Below are 17,708 nucleotides of genomic sequence, written 5' to 3'. Positions count from 1 at the left end.
CTCTTGATTGGGAGATCTAAAGCCTCAGTCTCACCATTCCCGATCCCAGCAATTCATATCTGTAGGTTAGTTCATTCCACATCAGCTTTTCTGCTGATGAGAACAAGAAGGGCAGCACAGCTTTTGCCATCAGCATTGCTTGTGGATATTTTCTAACCTCCTTGGTGCACATTTTACAGCTGAACGTCAGAAAACCATGTTCTGGAGAGCTCAGATCCTCATCCTTAGGCCCAGTTTAAATACAGCCCCTGGGTAGCACAAATAGGGATCCCAGACCCTTTACCTAACCAGCACAGGGGGTGTCACAGGCCAGGCTAGCCCAAGCAGGGTGGTTCAAGTCCAAACCTTAAGGCCAAAGTCAAAGGGGAGTTCCAAGAGCAAAAGCCAAGTCAAACCGGTGGTCAGAGCACAAGATAAAGCCAGGAGTGAGTCCAGAGTCCAAGAGCAAGGTCAGGCACAGTCCAAGGTCAGTCACCGGTAGTGTCAGGTCCAACAGCAGGCACAAGCAAGGTTCACAGACCACAGAGCAGTTGCAAGCAATAGACACATTGCTTCCACACCCAGCAGTTCCTCCAGACTGGCTCTTATAGCCAGGCATGGTTTTCAGCCAGCTGCTGGGGCTTCATCCTGACACTACTCATCGTCACTCTCCAGCAGCTGGCGTTGGCTCAAGAGGCGAGCACTGCGCCGTCTCTCCTGCAGTTCCAGTCTCTCGCGCTGCCTGCGGCGTTCCTTGGGCATGGGTGAACCTGGGGGGGGGGGGTGGAGGCTCTTGGCTGCGCTGCACCTGTAGAAGTCCCTGGCTGAGCTTCCCCTGTGGTATTGGAGCTAGAGGGTGCTGGTGCCTCAGCTGCTGGCTGTAAGCTCTGATCAGCCAGCAGCTGTTGCTCCTGATTGCTGGCTTCTGCTGAATCAGGGCTAGGGCTGGCTACACAGGGCTCCTCTTCTCCTGAGGAGTCCTGGCTGCTACACGAGGCTCCTTTCCTCCAGAGGAGACCTCACTCTCAGACTGGGCCATGACAAGGGGGGCACCTTCCCTGCGGGTTCCCCTGCGGCGCTGCATGCTCCTGTGCACAGCAGCCACCGGAATCTAGCCCGTTTTGGCCTGGATCGGGGCTGCTGCGGAGCACAGGAGTGCTCCGGTGCTCCACAGTGCCTGAAAATGGGCCCAATCTGTGGCAGAATTGGCTCGTTTTCGGGCGCTGCGGAGCACAGGAGAGATCCTGTGCTTCACAGAGCCCCAAAACAGGCCCGTTTCAGCACAAATCTGGCCCATTTTGAGGCACTGCGGAGCGCAAGAGCGCAGGAGCACAAAGCAGCCAACTTCATGTTTAAATCTGGCCCTTGGCTGCTATGCATGTAGCAATAGGATGCTGGAGCTTACAAAGGTATGTGTGAAGTGATAAAGCTGCATTATACAGACCATTTCCCCATCTTACAGCTCCCCGGGGTCTTGAGATTTTAAGGACCTTTTCTGCTAACGTGCTACTTGAGATCTTGCAGTTGGAGATGCCAAGGACTGAACCTGGCACTTTCTGTCTGCCAAGCAAGTGTTCTGCCACTGAGCCACAGCATGTTGTGGTCATCAGGCCATAGATCTTTGGTGTGCTAATACTACTTATGTAGCCACTGAGCGCTTGAATTAACTGTGAGGCCAGCTAAGCAGAATGCTGCATGGATAAGCAATTTTAGCTCCCTCTGTGTCACATTTACATTTAATCTGACAGTTGCTCCCCATTCTCTCTGGTGTTCTGAACTCAAACATTGTTTATTTGCTGATAGGAAAAGTAAAACCTGCTCTTGGTCTCAAAGTGTCTTTAACATTACAAAGGGTTGGCTATAGAGCTAGTCGTATCAGAAGACTGAAATCACAAGAGCCTTCCATGGAGACACTACGCATAGCTGCCATTGCAGTGAACTTTAGCATTCCTGGCAGGAGACTGCAAAAATTGTTATGAGGGGTATATAAAGACAGCCTAAAAATTGTGCCAATGGGAGTTAGCTTCTAAGGAAGCATTAATTTCCTCTTCCTGTTTTTCAAGAACTTTAAGTGTGTAAGGCAAAGTTGTTCTTTTGCATACAGTTTTTGCAGAGACCACAGTTGGAACTTTAAATTCAATTGTTTTGTCAACCCTTAAAGGATCTTCACTGAGCTTTCACTTCCTTTCTTCGACTCTTATTAGAAGAATCTGTATTTAGACCGGGGCCAAAATCATTATAGTTGAAGGATACACTCAGAAAGATTATGGAATAATCTTCCCTTTCCCATTCAACACATGTGCACCATATGCCACTGTGCACTCTTCCAACAGCAAGCAGTATTCCTGAATACTTCTAGTCATGGAAAACACATTACAGAGTTCTTTTCCATTGTCAGCTGAGTTTACCATTGCATAATCTTTGGTCTGAATCCTAAACTCGTTTGTGAACTATTCTTTTCAGAGTCAGCTGTATAGAGTGCTCTTCCAAGAAAGAAATCTTGTGTGTGTATATTCTCCAGTCCAGGACTCTTATATATGTGATTTGCATCTACCACTATGGGAGACCTCCGGATGGTAGCCCTGACACCTGCCATTGCTTGGTAGGGCAGTAAGGGGGGGAAAGACTCCAAAAATCACCATCAGAGTGATGGCATAACATCACTTCTGGGGCGAACCCAGAAGTGACATCACAGCATCGAAGTGATACTCTAGGATTCACTCTATGCTTACCATAGAGTTTCCAATGAATCCTAGAGCATCACATGATCACAATGATGTTACTTCCAGGTTCGCCCCGAAAGTGACTTCACACTCACTTTGACGATACCTCCGATGTCCCTCCCTCTCACTCTCCTATTGTGTGCCAGCTGCTAGCTAGCAGCACTATTTGCATCTGATTTCATTGGAAGATCACAGTTGTGCTTTACTCTCTTTATGAGACCTGTATTATGCTGCATCCCTTAGTGTTCCCGAAAGATTTTTGCTGTCACAAAAGGCTCTCGTCTTATATCTCTCAGTTTAACATGCAGTATAGGAAGGCTTAGTAATGTTTGTTAGAATGAGAGAACATCTGGTGCAGGGCTGGGGTGGTGGCTGTGAGGTAAAAAGTGTTCCTTTATACTAGATAAAACAGCTGTTTTACTTAAACATAAATAAAGTTTATTTAGAAGTATATATGCATAATGGTCTCAAGGTGGTTCAGAAGCATAATGGTTTCCTTAAGACTACTCCTTTCAAATTGCAAGATGGATACAGACTTGCGTTATTTTCCCTTAGCCAGACTAATACCATTCACAAAAAAGAACACAGGCTTCTCTCAGCCTACAGCATTTCATGACTTCTGCTGCTGCTACTCTCTCAGAACAACTCTCTCTAAAACTGCAGAGTTCACTCCGCCCCCTAGGGTACAGCTACCATCCAATCACAACACATTTTGCTCACTTGTCCAGCCCCTCTCTTTCTTCCCTTAGAGGTCTGCATTTTAAATCACAGCAAACATATGTTCAACCCCACCCTAAAGAGCAGAAATAAATCACACAACAATCTTTACATAACAAAACGATACAGGCATTTTCAAGAAGTGATGTATGGTGGTCAACTACACCATTCCCCTTGGTGGACTGTGGCTCTGTGATCCACCACAACCACGAGGCACTCAATAACTTATCTTGCTTTTGTACTGGCAACTTTCTGTTTGGTTGATACTTTGCAGGGGGCCAGATTTAGCCCCAGGACTTTCAGTTGCTGAACCCTATAAATGGAGCAGATCTTTATACACAAAAGAACAAAGTTGTTCTTGATGGTAGAGGAGCTCCGTGTGTTTACAAGAGCTTCAGTACCTATAGGGACACACTGGTTGTGCATGGTGGTGTGCATGGATTTTTTTTTTCATGTGCTGTACCTTCTAAAGCTAACAGCCAATCCAATGTTTATATTCAGTGGGGTTTAGAAAGTGGTTTGGTGGTAGAAACCACTGTGCTAAAACACACACTCAATTTGAAGATGTGCTGGCATGTGCACTCTCTGGTTTGGGGGAATTTTGAAAAGAAATTATTTTTTCAAATTGTCGATTGGCTTTTGAAAAGGAAAGAAAATATCATCTGCTGTCTTCAATTAACTCTGTTAATGATTACCAGAGCCTTACAGTATGTGTGGCATTCTTTAATTAAATCAGAGGAGACATGATTTGAACAAGACTTTAGTTTCACTTTGAAAGTTATTAAATAAACTGATATGGTTTTGTTCCATGGAGGATCCTGGGAGCATCCGGTCAAATTTTAATCATGTGCAGCTAGTCAAATAGTGGTGATTCCAAAAAAACCTGCGGATAATAACTAGATATGAAAAAGATGGTATGTAAGATCGTATCTGGAGGCTCAAAACCTAGCACATATTTGAACAAAGACTACAGCTTTTCACAGGCTGAAAGAACTAAAGCACCAACGCAAACAATGTTGGACCATTGGGGTGAATTTTGTTTGTAGCACGAGATAACCATTCATTGTCCAAAATGGTGTTTGGACAGTTGGTACAGCCCATGATGGCAGAATGTTGTGGAATTATCATTTGATTGTATCACACAATAAGTTTCCAAATAACATGCACTCGAAGAACCTTTTCTACACTTTATTCGCTGTGAAACCCCTTGTGCATTGCCAAAAATTCTGGATGCGTTCTAACGGTAATTGTTAGCATCTTAGAATGCTCAGAGCATTTGGTGGGGTGCCGCACAATGCAAACTGTGGTCATGTGGTTCTTTTTACTTGATGGTAATAGTGAATGTGGCTCTCTGCAAACTCTGGATTGAGTACCACTGGGCTATGGCCATCAGTGGACGGGCCCAGAAATCAAATAAACCGAAATATTGTCCTGCTTTGGTTAGACTGAGAGGAGGACAGGTGCTCAGTTCCTGAGTCAATCTGCAACAGTCCCATTCTAACAGACAGATTAAGTGAAAAAAATGTGTCTGGGGTATACCATATCAAGACTGCAGAGACAAGGACAGATATGTACAACTGGATGTTCTGTTATACAAAGAAATTTTCTGCATGTAGAAATTTTGATGCCAAAGAAGGGTTCAGAGCCAGTTTGGTGTAGTGGTTAAGAGTGCGGGACTCTAATCTGGAGAGCCGGGTTTGATTCCCCACTCCTCCACTTGAAGCCAGCTGGGTGACCTTGGGTTAGTCACAGCTTCTAGGAACTCTCTCAGCCCCACCCACTCTGCGTGGGTGTTAAGTTGCCCTGAAGGGCGGTATATAAATCAAATATTATTATTATTCCTAGACATGCTATATGTAGGAATCTTTCAGGGGCTATGGGGGAGCAGACCATAATACAAGACCCTCCCTTACAATCTAAAGGCACAGGTTTGCCATTTCACATGCATTTTGTGAGAACTAGGCATAGAAGGTCTTTAAATTAATGCTTCAGTTAGGCTGGGGAGTGAACTATTAGTCTTTCCCCTCCCACTTTAAGGTAGGATCTGTACTTGATATGCACTCCGCAGTGGGGACCAAAGTGACTTATAGCATTCTGTCCTCCTCCATTTTGTCCGCACGACAACCCTGTGAGGTAGGTTAGACTGAGTGCGCAAGGCTCACTCATGCCAGCAAGCTTCCATGATAGAATAACTATTAAAACTTGAGTCTCCGGATCCTAGTCCAATGCTCTAACCACTGCTATACCATATTAGTTATGGAACAGAATGGTGTTGGGTGGGTGGAAAAGGTTCGTGTCCCCATTCCCACATCATAGAAATCCCAGCCTACTTTGTCATCTGCTGTGGGTGCTAAAGTTACTATTATACAATGAAAAACCCTATAATATGATACAGCACTGCCATTTACCACCTCATCCCAGTTGCCCAGTTGAGTGTTTTGTTCTGACAAAACCAAAACCAGAGATTGGCTTAACCTATTTTGCGTGATGAAGGGCTAACCTAAATGCCAAAGTGAGAAGGTGCCTAAGAGACAAAACAAACAAACCTTGGCAAATTTTACAAAGGATACAAAATCTACTTGGCCATTCAATCAGAGCAGACTTTGGCTTGGCCAGGTTAAAAGGACTATTCTTTTTATTTCTGTACAGTCCTTATCTGTTTTAAATTCAGGACTTCTTCATAGAAACGACACGTTGTTAGAAACAGAAGGCTTTTTTATGTGTTCAGCTGAATCCTGGACACTGAAATCCTCTTCTCTGTGTGATATCGATGTAAAACGAGTATATTTTTGCTTTGTGGGAACTTCTTAAGAAAAACAGACGAACATATCCACCCAAACAGACTGTGGTATTTATGCTGGAGCTCTCCTTGTAGATCCGTTTCATATGTTCTTAGGCTGGCAGAATAGCTACCTGACCTGGTCAAAAAGGCTGGAACTAGATGTTATGGCAGACATGCTCCTTCTGCCAAAAACAGCAGCCTCGTGTCTCCCTTTCTTCCTATTAATACTGAATGATACAAAACACGGGATGTGACATGAGTGCATAGCAAATTTTCCCATCCCTGCAAATGGCAGCCAACGAAATGGAGAAGGGGTAGAGAAAATTACAGGACAGTGGGGTCATAACTCATATTTTGAACCATGAAAGATATTAGAAGAGGGAAACACGGAGCTGCAGTTTTCAGCAGCATTCATGTGTCTACCATAACATCTGGCCTGCATTCAGTGTCATTTTTTTTAATGTATTCAGTGTAGAATCACTGAGGACTTGGAATATATGCAGTGCCATCTTAAGAATGTATACTGAGAAGTAAAGTCAATGAGATTTATTCCCTAGTAAGTGTGCTTAGAATCGCAGCCCTTGTTTCAGATCTATACTCAACCATGAAGCTTGCTGGGCGGCCTTGGGCCAGTTAGTTCTTTCTCAGCCTAACCTACCTAAAAAGGTTGTTGTAATGATAAAATAGAAGAGCTGAGACTCCAGAGCATTGTAAACATAGATTATAATGAAAATATATGATACAATAAATGTTCATTCCATAAAACAGAGTAAAAATTAAACCAAAGGAAAATTCCCAATAAAAACAGAAGCTTCAAGACATTTCTGAACAGGTTGCCAATCTCCAGGTGGAAGCTGGAGATCTGCCAGAATTACAACTGATCTCTAGCTAATAGAGATCAGTTCCCCTGGAGAAAATGGCTGCTTTGGAGCATGGAATTTAGCATTATGCCCCACTGACTGAGGTCCCTCCTCTTCTCAAATGCCACCCTCTCCAGGCGGCACCCTCAATTCTCCAGTTATTTCCTAAGCATAAGTTGGCAACCCTATCTGCCCTGGGTTCAATGCTGTTGGGAAGCATGGGTTTTTCCTGCTTCACCCCCAAATCATGGTACATTCGTGTACCTTCTGGGGTTTCCCCAGCTTCTCTCCAATCCTCCTCAAACCTGCTTTGCTCTGAAGTTTTGGGAAAGATTGCGGTAAAGCCTGGGTGGCTTCTGTATGGGTGGGAAAATTCAGATTTTCCCACCCACATAGCAGTCATTTTCTCTGCCTCAGCTCCCGTGGCAACCATTTTCTCCCTCCACTGTGTTTTTAATTTTTTTAAAGAAAATAGGCATTAACATATTGTTATATTGATATACCATTGTAGCAATACATGGAATGGATTCTCTTAATTCTCAGCATTCATTTAAGTAAAAAAAAGTAAGCCTCTAGCCCTTTCTCTTGCAAAGATATAAGGGAAAGTGCATATCTTCATAATAGAAGGAGCTAGAGACTTTTTAAAAAATTGAAAGCTTGGAATTCACAAAATTTGTTACACCTATTATTACAATGATATATCAATATAACAATATTCTAGTAATGATTTTTTAAATTGCAAAAGCCCTGGGGGACAGGGGAAGGGGGTGGCCACTGCTTGAAGACTGGGACAGGGAAACTGGGAGGGAACCTGCCTTGTGGAAGCCCCATTACCACTACACTTTATCTGTAGTCACACAAGCAATGGGGAAACCATACAAGTCCCTCTCTGTGTGAAAAACCCTTAAGTTTAAGTCAGTCTAGTATATTCGCCCGTCCTCTATTGAGTTCAGGGCAACATTCTACCTGCTTCCTTTTACCCTCACAACAGCTCTGTGAGGTAGGCCAGGCAAAGAAAGAGAGAGAAATTGTTCCAGTGTCACCAAGTGATTTTTAATGGCTGGACAGGGATTTGAACCCAGGTCTTTCTGCTTTTAGTTTGACACTTGAACCACTACTTTGCCACTCCATTGATTTCAGTGGGAGAATTACATACACGCTGAAGCATGGGGGCCAACCAGCACCATGAAAGAGGATAATTGGAATGTTTCCGATGTAAGGCAGTTTTCCCACATGGAAACTGGACATTTCAGCTGTGGAGATTTCATACCAGAGGCAGTCATAAACGCTGCGTATTTGACATGAGTTTTATCTGATGGTTTCATCTTAACAGCCCTAAAAGCAGTGCCTTGTCTGTTTTGATTCATCTCCAGTACAAGAGTAGGAGCGCACACTACAGATAACATTTCACTTGTTCAAAGTCCCAGAAGATTAATGGCAGCCCAGAAGTTAAAAGGAGATAATTGATCTAGGTTTTGTGTATATTCCCACCCCCCTTTTAAAAACAGTTAAAAGGGAAAGCTCCAGTAGAAAAGGCCTTCATGTGATAAAATATTATGTTGCTTTGTGGCTGGATTTCACATAATTACATGTATTACCAAGTCTATTTTGGGAAATATGGTTCTCTAATCCAGGTAGGGTTGCCAGCTCTGGGTTGGAACATTTCTAGAGATTTTTGGGGGGTGTAGCCTGGCGACTGGAGCAGGGAGGGACCTCAGCATGGTGTAATGCCTTACCGCCCAGAACTGGCTTCTGTAGTCTGGAGATCAGTTGTAATTCTGGAAAATCTCCAGGCCTCACCTAAATACTGGCAAACCTAGTTGGAGGTGCACGCTATCCTTTTCATCCCTGCAGTGATGTCATTAATAGCCTGGGCCCATCAGGGCATATGGATTGTACATAGGGTTGCCAGCTCCAGGTTGTGAAATTCCTGGAGATTTGGGGGGGTGGAGCCTGGAGAGGGCAGGGTTTGGGGACAGGAGGGACCTCCGCAGGGTAATAATGCCGTAGAGATCACGCCCCCCCCAATGCCATTTTCTCCAGGGGAACTGACCACTGTTGTCTGGAGATCCGTTGCAATTCCTGGAGATCTCCAGCTACCACCTGGAGGCTGGCAACAAGTTGTATAGTAAGGCTGCAGTTCCATCTAGGCATAGACCAAGCTGAGATCTGTTTTGCCTTAACAATGGAGCAGCTTCCCAGAAGGCTTTCCCAATTGCTTAAGTGGAACCGAGCCAAAGCAGCTCAGCAGCCTAGCACAAGATTTGCATGCAGAAGGTCCTTGGCCGAGTCCCGGGTTTCTCTAGTTAAGGGGATCTTGTGTTGCCTGGCTGGGGGGAAATCTCTGCCTAGAATCTTGGAGGGCACTGCCGTCAATGCAGACAGTCAGGACTGATGGTATGACATTATAAGGCAGCTTCTTACATATTCCATAAGGATATCTATAAATGCCTGTCTCTGAATTTTTCTTTTCAGTGAAATGCAGCCACAGAAGGCTACTAACTTGATCGGAATAGTGGTGCTTTTAATTCTTTGCCTCCTATCATATGTCTGATCAAGCCCCCACCCCACCCCAAGCTACTGTGGGATTCACAGTGCGAAAGTACATCTGCCTCTGTTATTTTCCATTGCAAAGCAAACAGAGCTGGGAGGGGGGAGATTGGAAAAACAGTGTGAGGAAGAGACTAAACTTCTTCCCAAGGTCACTCAATAGACATCCTGGGTGAGTGGAGATTTGCACCCAGATTTCCCCAACTTTAGCCGGCTGTCTTGATGGCTCATAATAAAATCATCCTGGTACTGAACCTCAAATTGCTGTGAGTCCAGTGGTACCTTCAAGGTGCTTTCCCTTCTACCCAAGCCCTGCCCTCAGGGCAGCTTAAAAAAAACAACAACTACAGACAACTTTTGAATGAATCACGCATAATCTGTTCCCCCTAATGATACCCAAAATCAAAGACTATAATACTGATTTAAAAATAGCATTTAAATAGGACTCTGTTTCTAGCAGCATAGCAACCATAATTAGGAGAAGCTCCTATTTCCCCCCCAAAGAAATACAAGCCATTTGTGACATTCTTTGCTTTCCTGGATAGTGAAGAGTTAATAATATTCTTTAAACAATGAGCAGATGTTAATGCCATTATACTGGATTTCTAACAACAAACACATTTCTTTTTCCTGTGTAATGCCAATAGCTCTTTAAAGCTTTTGACAAATAAGTGCAATTTTCTGAGAAGTGGTACACAGTGGAAAAAATATGGCAGCCAGTATCTCTGAAATAAGGTCATATATTGATAAATTCCTTCCCTCCCATTGCCAGAGTAAAATTGCTTATGGCTGGAAGTCAAAGATTGAGTTTCTAGTTTATCAGAAGGATAAACTAATGAAACAAAACTGTAGAAACCCCTTTAAATAATAAACCACAGGTTTCTTGACCTGTCACTTAAAATCTCACACTACTTTGTATTTAGACCTTATCACAGGGGTTGAGATGGTTGTAGATCTTGAAATGCAGACATATCCTAAGCCTATATTCCCTTCTGCTATCTCAGAATTCTGGGAAAAGATTGTGCAACCATACAAAAAAAGTTCCAACACAACCAAAAATTAATTAATAACAAACAAATAAAAGCCTCGTTTCAACTAAACAGTCACTCAGTTTTATAACTCTGAAAAAACAATATTGAATATGATAATATCCTAACATCTTGAGTGCATAGATCAGCAGTTCCCCATTATGGTACCCATGGGTGCCATAGATTCCATCAGTGTGTTTCTTGGTTCCCACTTACTTCCTCCATAAAGCATCTCTTCCCTAAAGTAAACAGCCAATCCTGGCTTTCCTCCACCATATAGGAGTAGGAAGTACTTTGTTATCTTTGTCTGCAGAGAACCTCCAAGAGAGGGGGAGTGCCCATTTAGGGGCAGCTGGGCTCCATCAAAGGAGGATGCTTAGCTTGGAACCACCTTCTATTTCGTGGAATATTTTAGTGTTTTATGATTAGACCTAGTTGCCATAGCAACCATTTCAAAAAAAAATTATTTTTGAATTTCATTTATGCCTCACCATACTCCCCAGTGGAGCGCCTCCCATGGTGGCTTACATAATTCTCCTCTCCTCTATTTTATCCCCACAACAACCTTGCGAGGTAGGTTAGGATGAGATTGTGTGACTGGCCAAAGTCACCATGGGTGGAGATTTGAACCTGGGCTTCCCAGATCTTAGTCCAGCACTGTGAACACCACAGCAGACTGGCTCTTTAATTCCCTCTCATGTGGACAATCACTACTGTGTTTTCTGTGTGTCACTGTGTGTGTCGTTGCTGAGTTTTTGATATTACTGTTCAATGTCTTTGTACATTGCTCATCCTTTGTTGCTCGTCTCAGTCATTTTCTCTGTATAGCATCTTGCTTTATGCACATTTGTAGTGATTATCAATTGCTTTATAAATATTTATAACCTCTGGTACTCTGCACATTATTTTCTATCATTCATGACTTGGTGATTTTCTGATCTGGCTATTGCAGCACACTATAGCTGGGGCTGCTTGAAAACTGTACTTGGTTTAAAATGGTGCCATCTGGCTTTAGCTCCCTATATCAGTGTCCCAGTGATTACTTTAGGTGCTGGTATGTTTCTGGGTCTAGGAGGCTGATTCTGGTCCAGAGTTATTGCGAGAAGCGCGTGATCCCATGTGAACCTTCCCAGTCTTTAAGATCTGCCAGTGAGGCTACTACTGTAGAAGAACGCAAGACTGGGCATCTATCTGGAGCAGGGCCTTCTTAGAAGTGACCCCGCTGTTGTAGAACAAGCTTCTATTTGGAAGTAATTGAAGACATTTTTATCCCACTTGGCCTTTGATAATAGAATTTACAGTACTGCTCATGAGCTACTTTAGATAACATTTTAGAGCTTTTACGCTTGTTATGGGTTACTTTTAGATTATTCTAGTTAGGGTTTTATTAGATTCTTTAATTTTTAAAATACTATTTTTATTTTTAGAAAAACAAATAAGGGGTACAGAAAAGAAAAAAGGGAAAAGTGAACAAGGCTTAAATTTACAGACCATTAAGGATACACACTACAAGGGCTATCAAAATATAATAACCAAATAACATTTTCAGATATACAACATAAACAAATTCAAGAGTATTTCTTCTCTCCTTCCTGATAGATTCTTTAAACTACTTTCTGAATCTCTTTTTGTTTTTTGGATTGAATGACAGTACAGATTTTTTTTAATTTATGTCTTTCTTCTCTCCTCTAGTTTATCTTCACAACAACCCTGTGAGGCAGGTTAGGCTGAGATAAGCACAAGGTTGCCCAGCAAACTTCCATGGCATATAAGTGAGGCGTTGAACCTGGCTTTCTCAGATCTTAGTCCCACATTCTAACCACTGCACCACACAGGTTCTCAATAACTATATATTAATATTCTATTATTTTCAGGAGATATCTGCCCATTTTTCTGCCAGCAAATGAAGTATATATATATATATGTATCTCAAGAGTGAAGCGTGCTTCTGATTTTAATTGAAAAAAATAACTACCAAACAGCAATCTATGTTCTGAGTTAGCAAAAGTGATGAGAAAACTGGTTTTAGAAGCAAGCCACGTGTTTGTTGTTATCAGTTATATAAACTGCAGTGATATATGCGGGTTCAGACAGCCTTCCGACCTGAACAGTTGGTTCAGATGAGGTTCCTCAACTGCCACTCCCACATTCCAGTGTACCTGGCATGTGGCTCTTGTTGCAAACAGGGAATGGGAAGTAAACGTATACCTTTGCATTGTATTTCACAACCCAGAGCAGACCAAAAAAAAAGTCACTTGTGAAAACTCTCTGTACAGCATGGGTATCTGCTTACCTGTTGCATCACAACCGGGCAGCTGAGAGAAAGCTGTAGGAATTTCCCCACTTTTCCATAGAATGGGCCTGTACATTGCAAAGGGGCTCTATTAGAGAGAATACAGTAAAGCGGGGAGAGATCTTGGATCATATGATCATAGTGCAGAGGGACTAAGTGGGTGGAGGATTCAGGAGAGAGAAATGCGGTGGCCCAGAGGATTCTCCGGAGCCGCTGTATAACACAAAGGATCTGGCCAGAAGAGTTATCTGGTGGATACAGGAAAAGAAGGCGTTATCTGCCCTGCTTTCTGGAGGCAAACAGGGAGATTTGTTGTTCCTTCTTTCCACGCCTTGCTCATTCTCCCTGCTGCCGCTTCTGTCAACTGGCAGTTACCATCCTCCTAACGTCTACTTTACCGGCATGATCAGCGGAGCGTGTTGTAGGTCAAACCTATCAGGTCTTTCCAAGTGAGTTTCTGGCTTATTTTGGTGATTGGGGAGGGGGCTTCTCACTTGGATATCTTTTGGACTTCTTGTTGAAGTGGGGAGGAAAAGCAACCCTTGGCTCTGATGGGGGAAAGGAAAATACGACAGATTTAAAATTGCAGCATGTCCAAGATCTGTGCGCTAATGCTGCAAATGGATCTGCCCTCCTTTCAAATCCTGCTTTGTTATCAAGCGGCCGCATCTCTGCTTGGATACAGACATGCTCTGGTCTGATATAAAAGTTAGAATGAAAACAACCCCCCTACTGGCTGCTCCTTTGATATAGATGCTGTTTTTCAGAAGTTACTTTCCTTTGAGTGAAACTTGTTTCATCTCTGAGTAAATACTAGATCTTGTGTGCATGATTAACCAAAGGTGAGGGAAAGTGGAGAGGATTAATTGGTGATATAATATTGATAAACTCTTTGTGCATGCTGTATTTGTCTCCTTTTAAAAGTCTAGCAGTGAAATCTGAAGCAGAGTTACTCCAGTCTAAGCCCATTGGGCTTAGACTGGAGTAACTCTGCTTAGGATTTCACTGTAAAGCTAGGAATTGAGTCTCCACAAGAAAAAACGGGTGCAGTTGACTCAACAGCTGCAGGAATTGCATATATGTGTTTGATGAGAATACTGAACAGGGTTGCCAAGTCTTGTAATGTTAGAGTTGCTTAACTCTTTAATATTATAACTGGTGATGAATTAAAAACTTGTGTGTCCATTTAAAAACAACAACAAAAAATAAATGTGTCGTCTTACAGACTGCAGAGAGGAGCCCACCAGCACTGATTGTGCTTTAAGCATTCACAGAATAATTGTCTATTCCAAAAAAAAGATCCAAAGGTATTAACATATCAAATCATGTTTTAAAATAAGCCAAACTCTGGATTTGACATCACGATTTATAATGTGAGACTCCCCAAAGGTGTTAACACTGTGTGCAGGCCAGACATTTCCCTAAACTAAGGAAATGTTCCTAAAGTCACATGCATTGAAGCTGAATGAATTATTCTACAATAAATATTATCCCGTGGTCATCTCGATAAATGGCCACCACGTTGGGCCAGCTGGGGCTCATATAGTGGCTCATATTAGTCGTCAACTCAATTTGACCTTGCCACATCATAATCTGATCCTTGTGTTTCTTTCATCTGCCTGTTTCCAACTAGCAACTCTCTACATCTTTGCCCATCCCACTTTTGGACAATCCTATCATCTGTTCAACTTGTGTTTGTTGGAAAGTAGTACTTTCTCACAGTCTGGTGGTTTCTAGACTGTTCAACTTGAGTGTGTTGGAAGGTAGAATGTTCTCATGATCTAGCGTTCTTAGACTGTCTGACATGGAATATCTCAGGATTGATCCCTAAGGAGAAGTCACGTTCTCGCAGGTAGAGAGTTGAAATAGTACAGAAACTTGGTTTGCTGATTCCGAAGACTCATCATTCATTCTCCAAGAGTAAATATTAGCTATCTCTTCCAGGCTCACAAGTTCCATGATATCACAAAAGCATACAGATCCATTTCTCAACCTTTTGATTAATAGATAACGTCTCTTGCAACAGTCCCGGGCAGACCCCATGATGCCAGGTTCCTAAAGGAGACAGAGCAAGATTTGCATCCAGTAGCACCTTAAAGACCAACAAGATCTCCAGGGTAAAAGCTCTGAGAGTCAAAGCTCCCTTGAAAGCTTATTCCCTGGGGATCTTGTTGGGTTTTAAAGTGCTCTCGGGCTGAAGTCCAGCGTGGTGAGGCCCAGCATGAGAATTAGCATGATTTAGTGGTTAGAGTGTCCGACTACGATTTGGAAGAGCCAAGTTCGAATCCCCAGTCTGCTGTGGAAGCTTGCTGGCTGGCCTTGGGGCAGTCATGCACTCTCAGCCTAATCTACCTCACAGGATTGTTGTGATGATAAAATGGAGGAGAGGGAAATTATCTAAGCCACCCTGGGTCCCCACTGGGGAAAAAAGTCTATTTTGCTACTACAGGCTAACACGGCTAACTCCTCTGGCTTTTACTGAGTTCACGTGCTTCTCATATCAGTAGATCTTACAGAAAGTCAGTCCCATTGTCCCCATATTGGAGAGGCCATCGTAGTTGAATTTATGGCAGAAACGTGAAGCCTCTTGACTAGGAGTGCATACCGTATGGTCCAGGAGCAGCAGGCAGCCTGCCAAAGCAGGTAGTCCATCTCGTGGCTTGCTCTGCCTGGCTAGCAGCTGGACTCCGTGTCCCCGATGGGCTGTAATTCCAAGCCGGGGACAGCTCAGTGGATGCCAATGTAGGCAGAAGTGCCCGGGGGAACTGGCACCCGAGATGATCACAAAGGAAAATTCTCTGATCCCAGATTCTCACAAGAGCTGCATTTCTCACGAGAGCTCAAAGGAACTCTGAATAGGCTGCGAGAACACGTTCTGCCTCCTGCTGTGAGAGCCGGTCCAAAGAAGGTGTCAGTGGAACCTAATAATTTATGTGGAAAGAAGGTTTAGTAAGCAGGCTACCCGTGGGATAAGTGTACTGTCCGTTCCACTGTTGCACACGCCCCATCTGGAACCTAATAACGGATGTGGGGGAAAAAATCTAGCAAGCAGGCTACCATGGGATATGTGTACAGCCTGTGCCACCACACAGTGAGGATTCCTTATTGGTGTTCCCCCTCCCGCTCCCTCTGCAATTTGGCTCCATTTAGTAGTAAAAGTATGTGGCGATTGGACAGTGCATGCTGATTACTACATAGACAAACTTCTTCAAATAAAAATGCTATTTGTGTTATTTTCCACCAGTTTAAAAAATATTTTGCGTTTCCTTTCCTTTTGGCCATGCTGTTCGTCTTGGAAAGTTTCCTCATCCCTCGTCTCTTTCTGTTCTGTTTTGAAATTTCAAGCACAGGGCAAAGTTAAAAGAAGAGACAGGGATTTTAGGTAGTCCTTTGATAATGAGTTTGTATTAAGGCCCATTCTCCAGCCCGCAAATCTCTTGAGTCGCAAAGGGCCACAAGCCAGAGAAGCAGTTATGTGTGCAGAAGTTGGCTACAGGCACAGGGAGGAATCAAAGACCATGCACTCTGTTCGGAATGGGCGTGGGCCCAGGGATCTGCAAAAATACATCCTTTTATGGGGAAGAATATACTAGTGAGGTATCTGCCTTTTTTGACAGCCTAATGCAAAATTGTGCAATGGGTGTGTGTGCTTATCTTTTTTGCAATGTACATGGAATGTGTACTCTGCCCTTTTATTTTTTTAAAAAATCCAGAGTTCTGCACCCAAAGTCCTGTAACCTTCCGTAGCTTGTGCAAATTGAGCATACTCATCTAATATTTTTTGGCATGATTTATACTGCTTTTGTTAGTCCTGGGAGAGGCAGTGAGCTAATGCAGTACACTGAAGCTCCTTCCCTGACACCAGAAATCCTGCTTAGATCTCTCTCTTGCTTCTGCGATTCCACCAGATATTGCCATGTTCCTAATTCTGGCTTTGTGTCCATGATCCGGCATGGTGCAGTGGTTAGAGTATTGGACTAATACTAGGGAGACCTGAGTTCAAATCCCCATTTAGCCATGAAATTCTCTCGGTTTCATAAGGTAAACTATGTTGACCTGAGCTCCTTGAAGGAAGACTGGATAAACATATAATTGGAAGGGCTAGAAATTTCATTAACTGCATTTATGTACAGTACCATCCCACTTACATTGACCTCAAGGTGGAATACACAGGGTTCCACAGGTCTCCCATTCAAGCATGGCCAGACCAGAATCTGCTTAACTTCAGTGAGGTTGGTTTCTCAATTGCCTTCTAACCATACTAGTCCTTTACAGTCAATACATCTGTGAATCCTGGAATCCTGGCAACAACATATATTGAGAGTGGGCTTAACGCATGAGGCTCCTAATAGGCATGATGGGTATGTGGTGTGAACAGGGACAAAGCACGTCTTTTGCATTGCACATACAGCTTCCAGATCAAGGTTAGTCTGCCATGTTAGTCTGTCTTAGTAGAAAAGAGCAAGAGTCCAGTAGCACCTATAAGACGAACAAAATTTGTGGTAGGGTATGAGCTTTCATGCCCTGACCTGGATAGCCCAGGTGAGCCTGATCTCATCAGATCTCAGAAGCTAAGCAGGGTCGGCCTTGATTAGTAATTGGATGGGAGACCTCCAATGATGACCAGGGTTGCAGAGGCAGGCAATTGTTAATCGCTTGCCGTGAAAACCCCACCAGAGGGGTCACCATAAGTCAGCTATGACCTGAGGGCACTTTCCCCCACCTGAGCTTTCATGAATTACAGCTCTCGTCTTCAGATTCTTGCTTTGTTCTACT

At 43.4% G+C, this 17,708-nt stretch overlaps 1 protein-coding gene across 12 annotated transcripts in view; it reads left to right on the top strand.

Annotated features, from left to right (window-relative positions):
* The window catches only part of CALD1 (caldesmon 1), a 231,441-nt gene that overhangs the window by 153,573 nt on the left and 60,160 nt on the right, over positions 1-17,708 (top strand). Inside the window, exon 1 of one of the 12 annotated variants that reach the window (XM_054988482.1) lies at positions 13,109-13,381. The exons of the other annotated variants lie outside the window; for them this stretch is intronic. Within the exon in view, the coding sequence (XP_054844457.1) occupies positions 13,335-13,381 (47 nt within the window). The 5' untranslated portion in view covers positions 13,109-13,334. Of the gene's footprint in view, positions 1-13,108; positions 13,382-17,708 lie in introns of those variants that run through there. 12 annotated transcript variants of the gene reach the window in all.

The sequence above is a fragment of the Eublepharis macularius genome, chromosome 9 (assembly GCF_028583425.1).
Source record: "Eublepharis macularius isolate TG4126 chromosome 9, MPM_Emac_v1.0, whole genome shotgun sequence".
NCBI lineage: Eukaryota > Metazoa > Chordata > Lepidosauria > Squamata > Eublepharidae > Eublepharis > Eublepharis macularius.
Note: the sequence above shows the minus strand (reverse complement) of the source record. Positions and strands in the feature narration are given on the sequence as shown.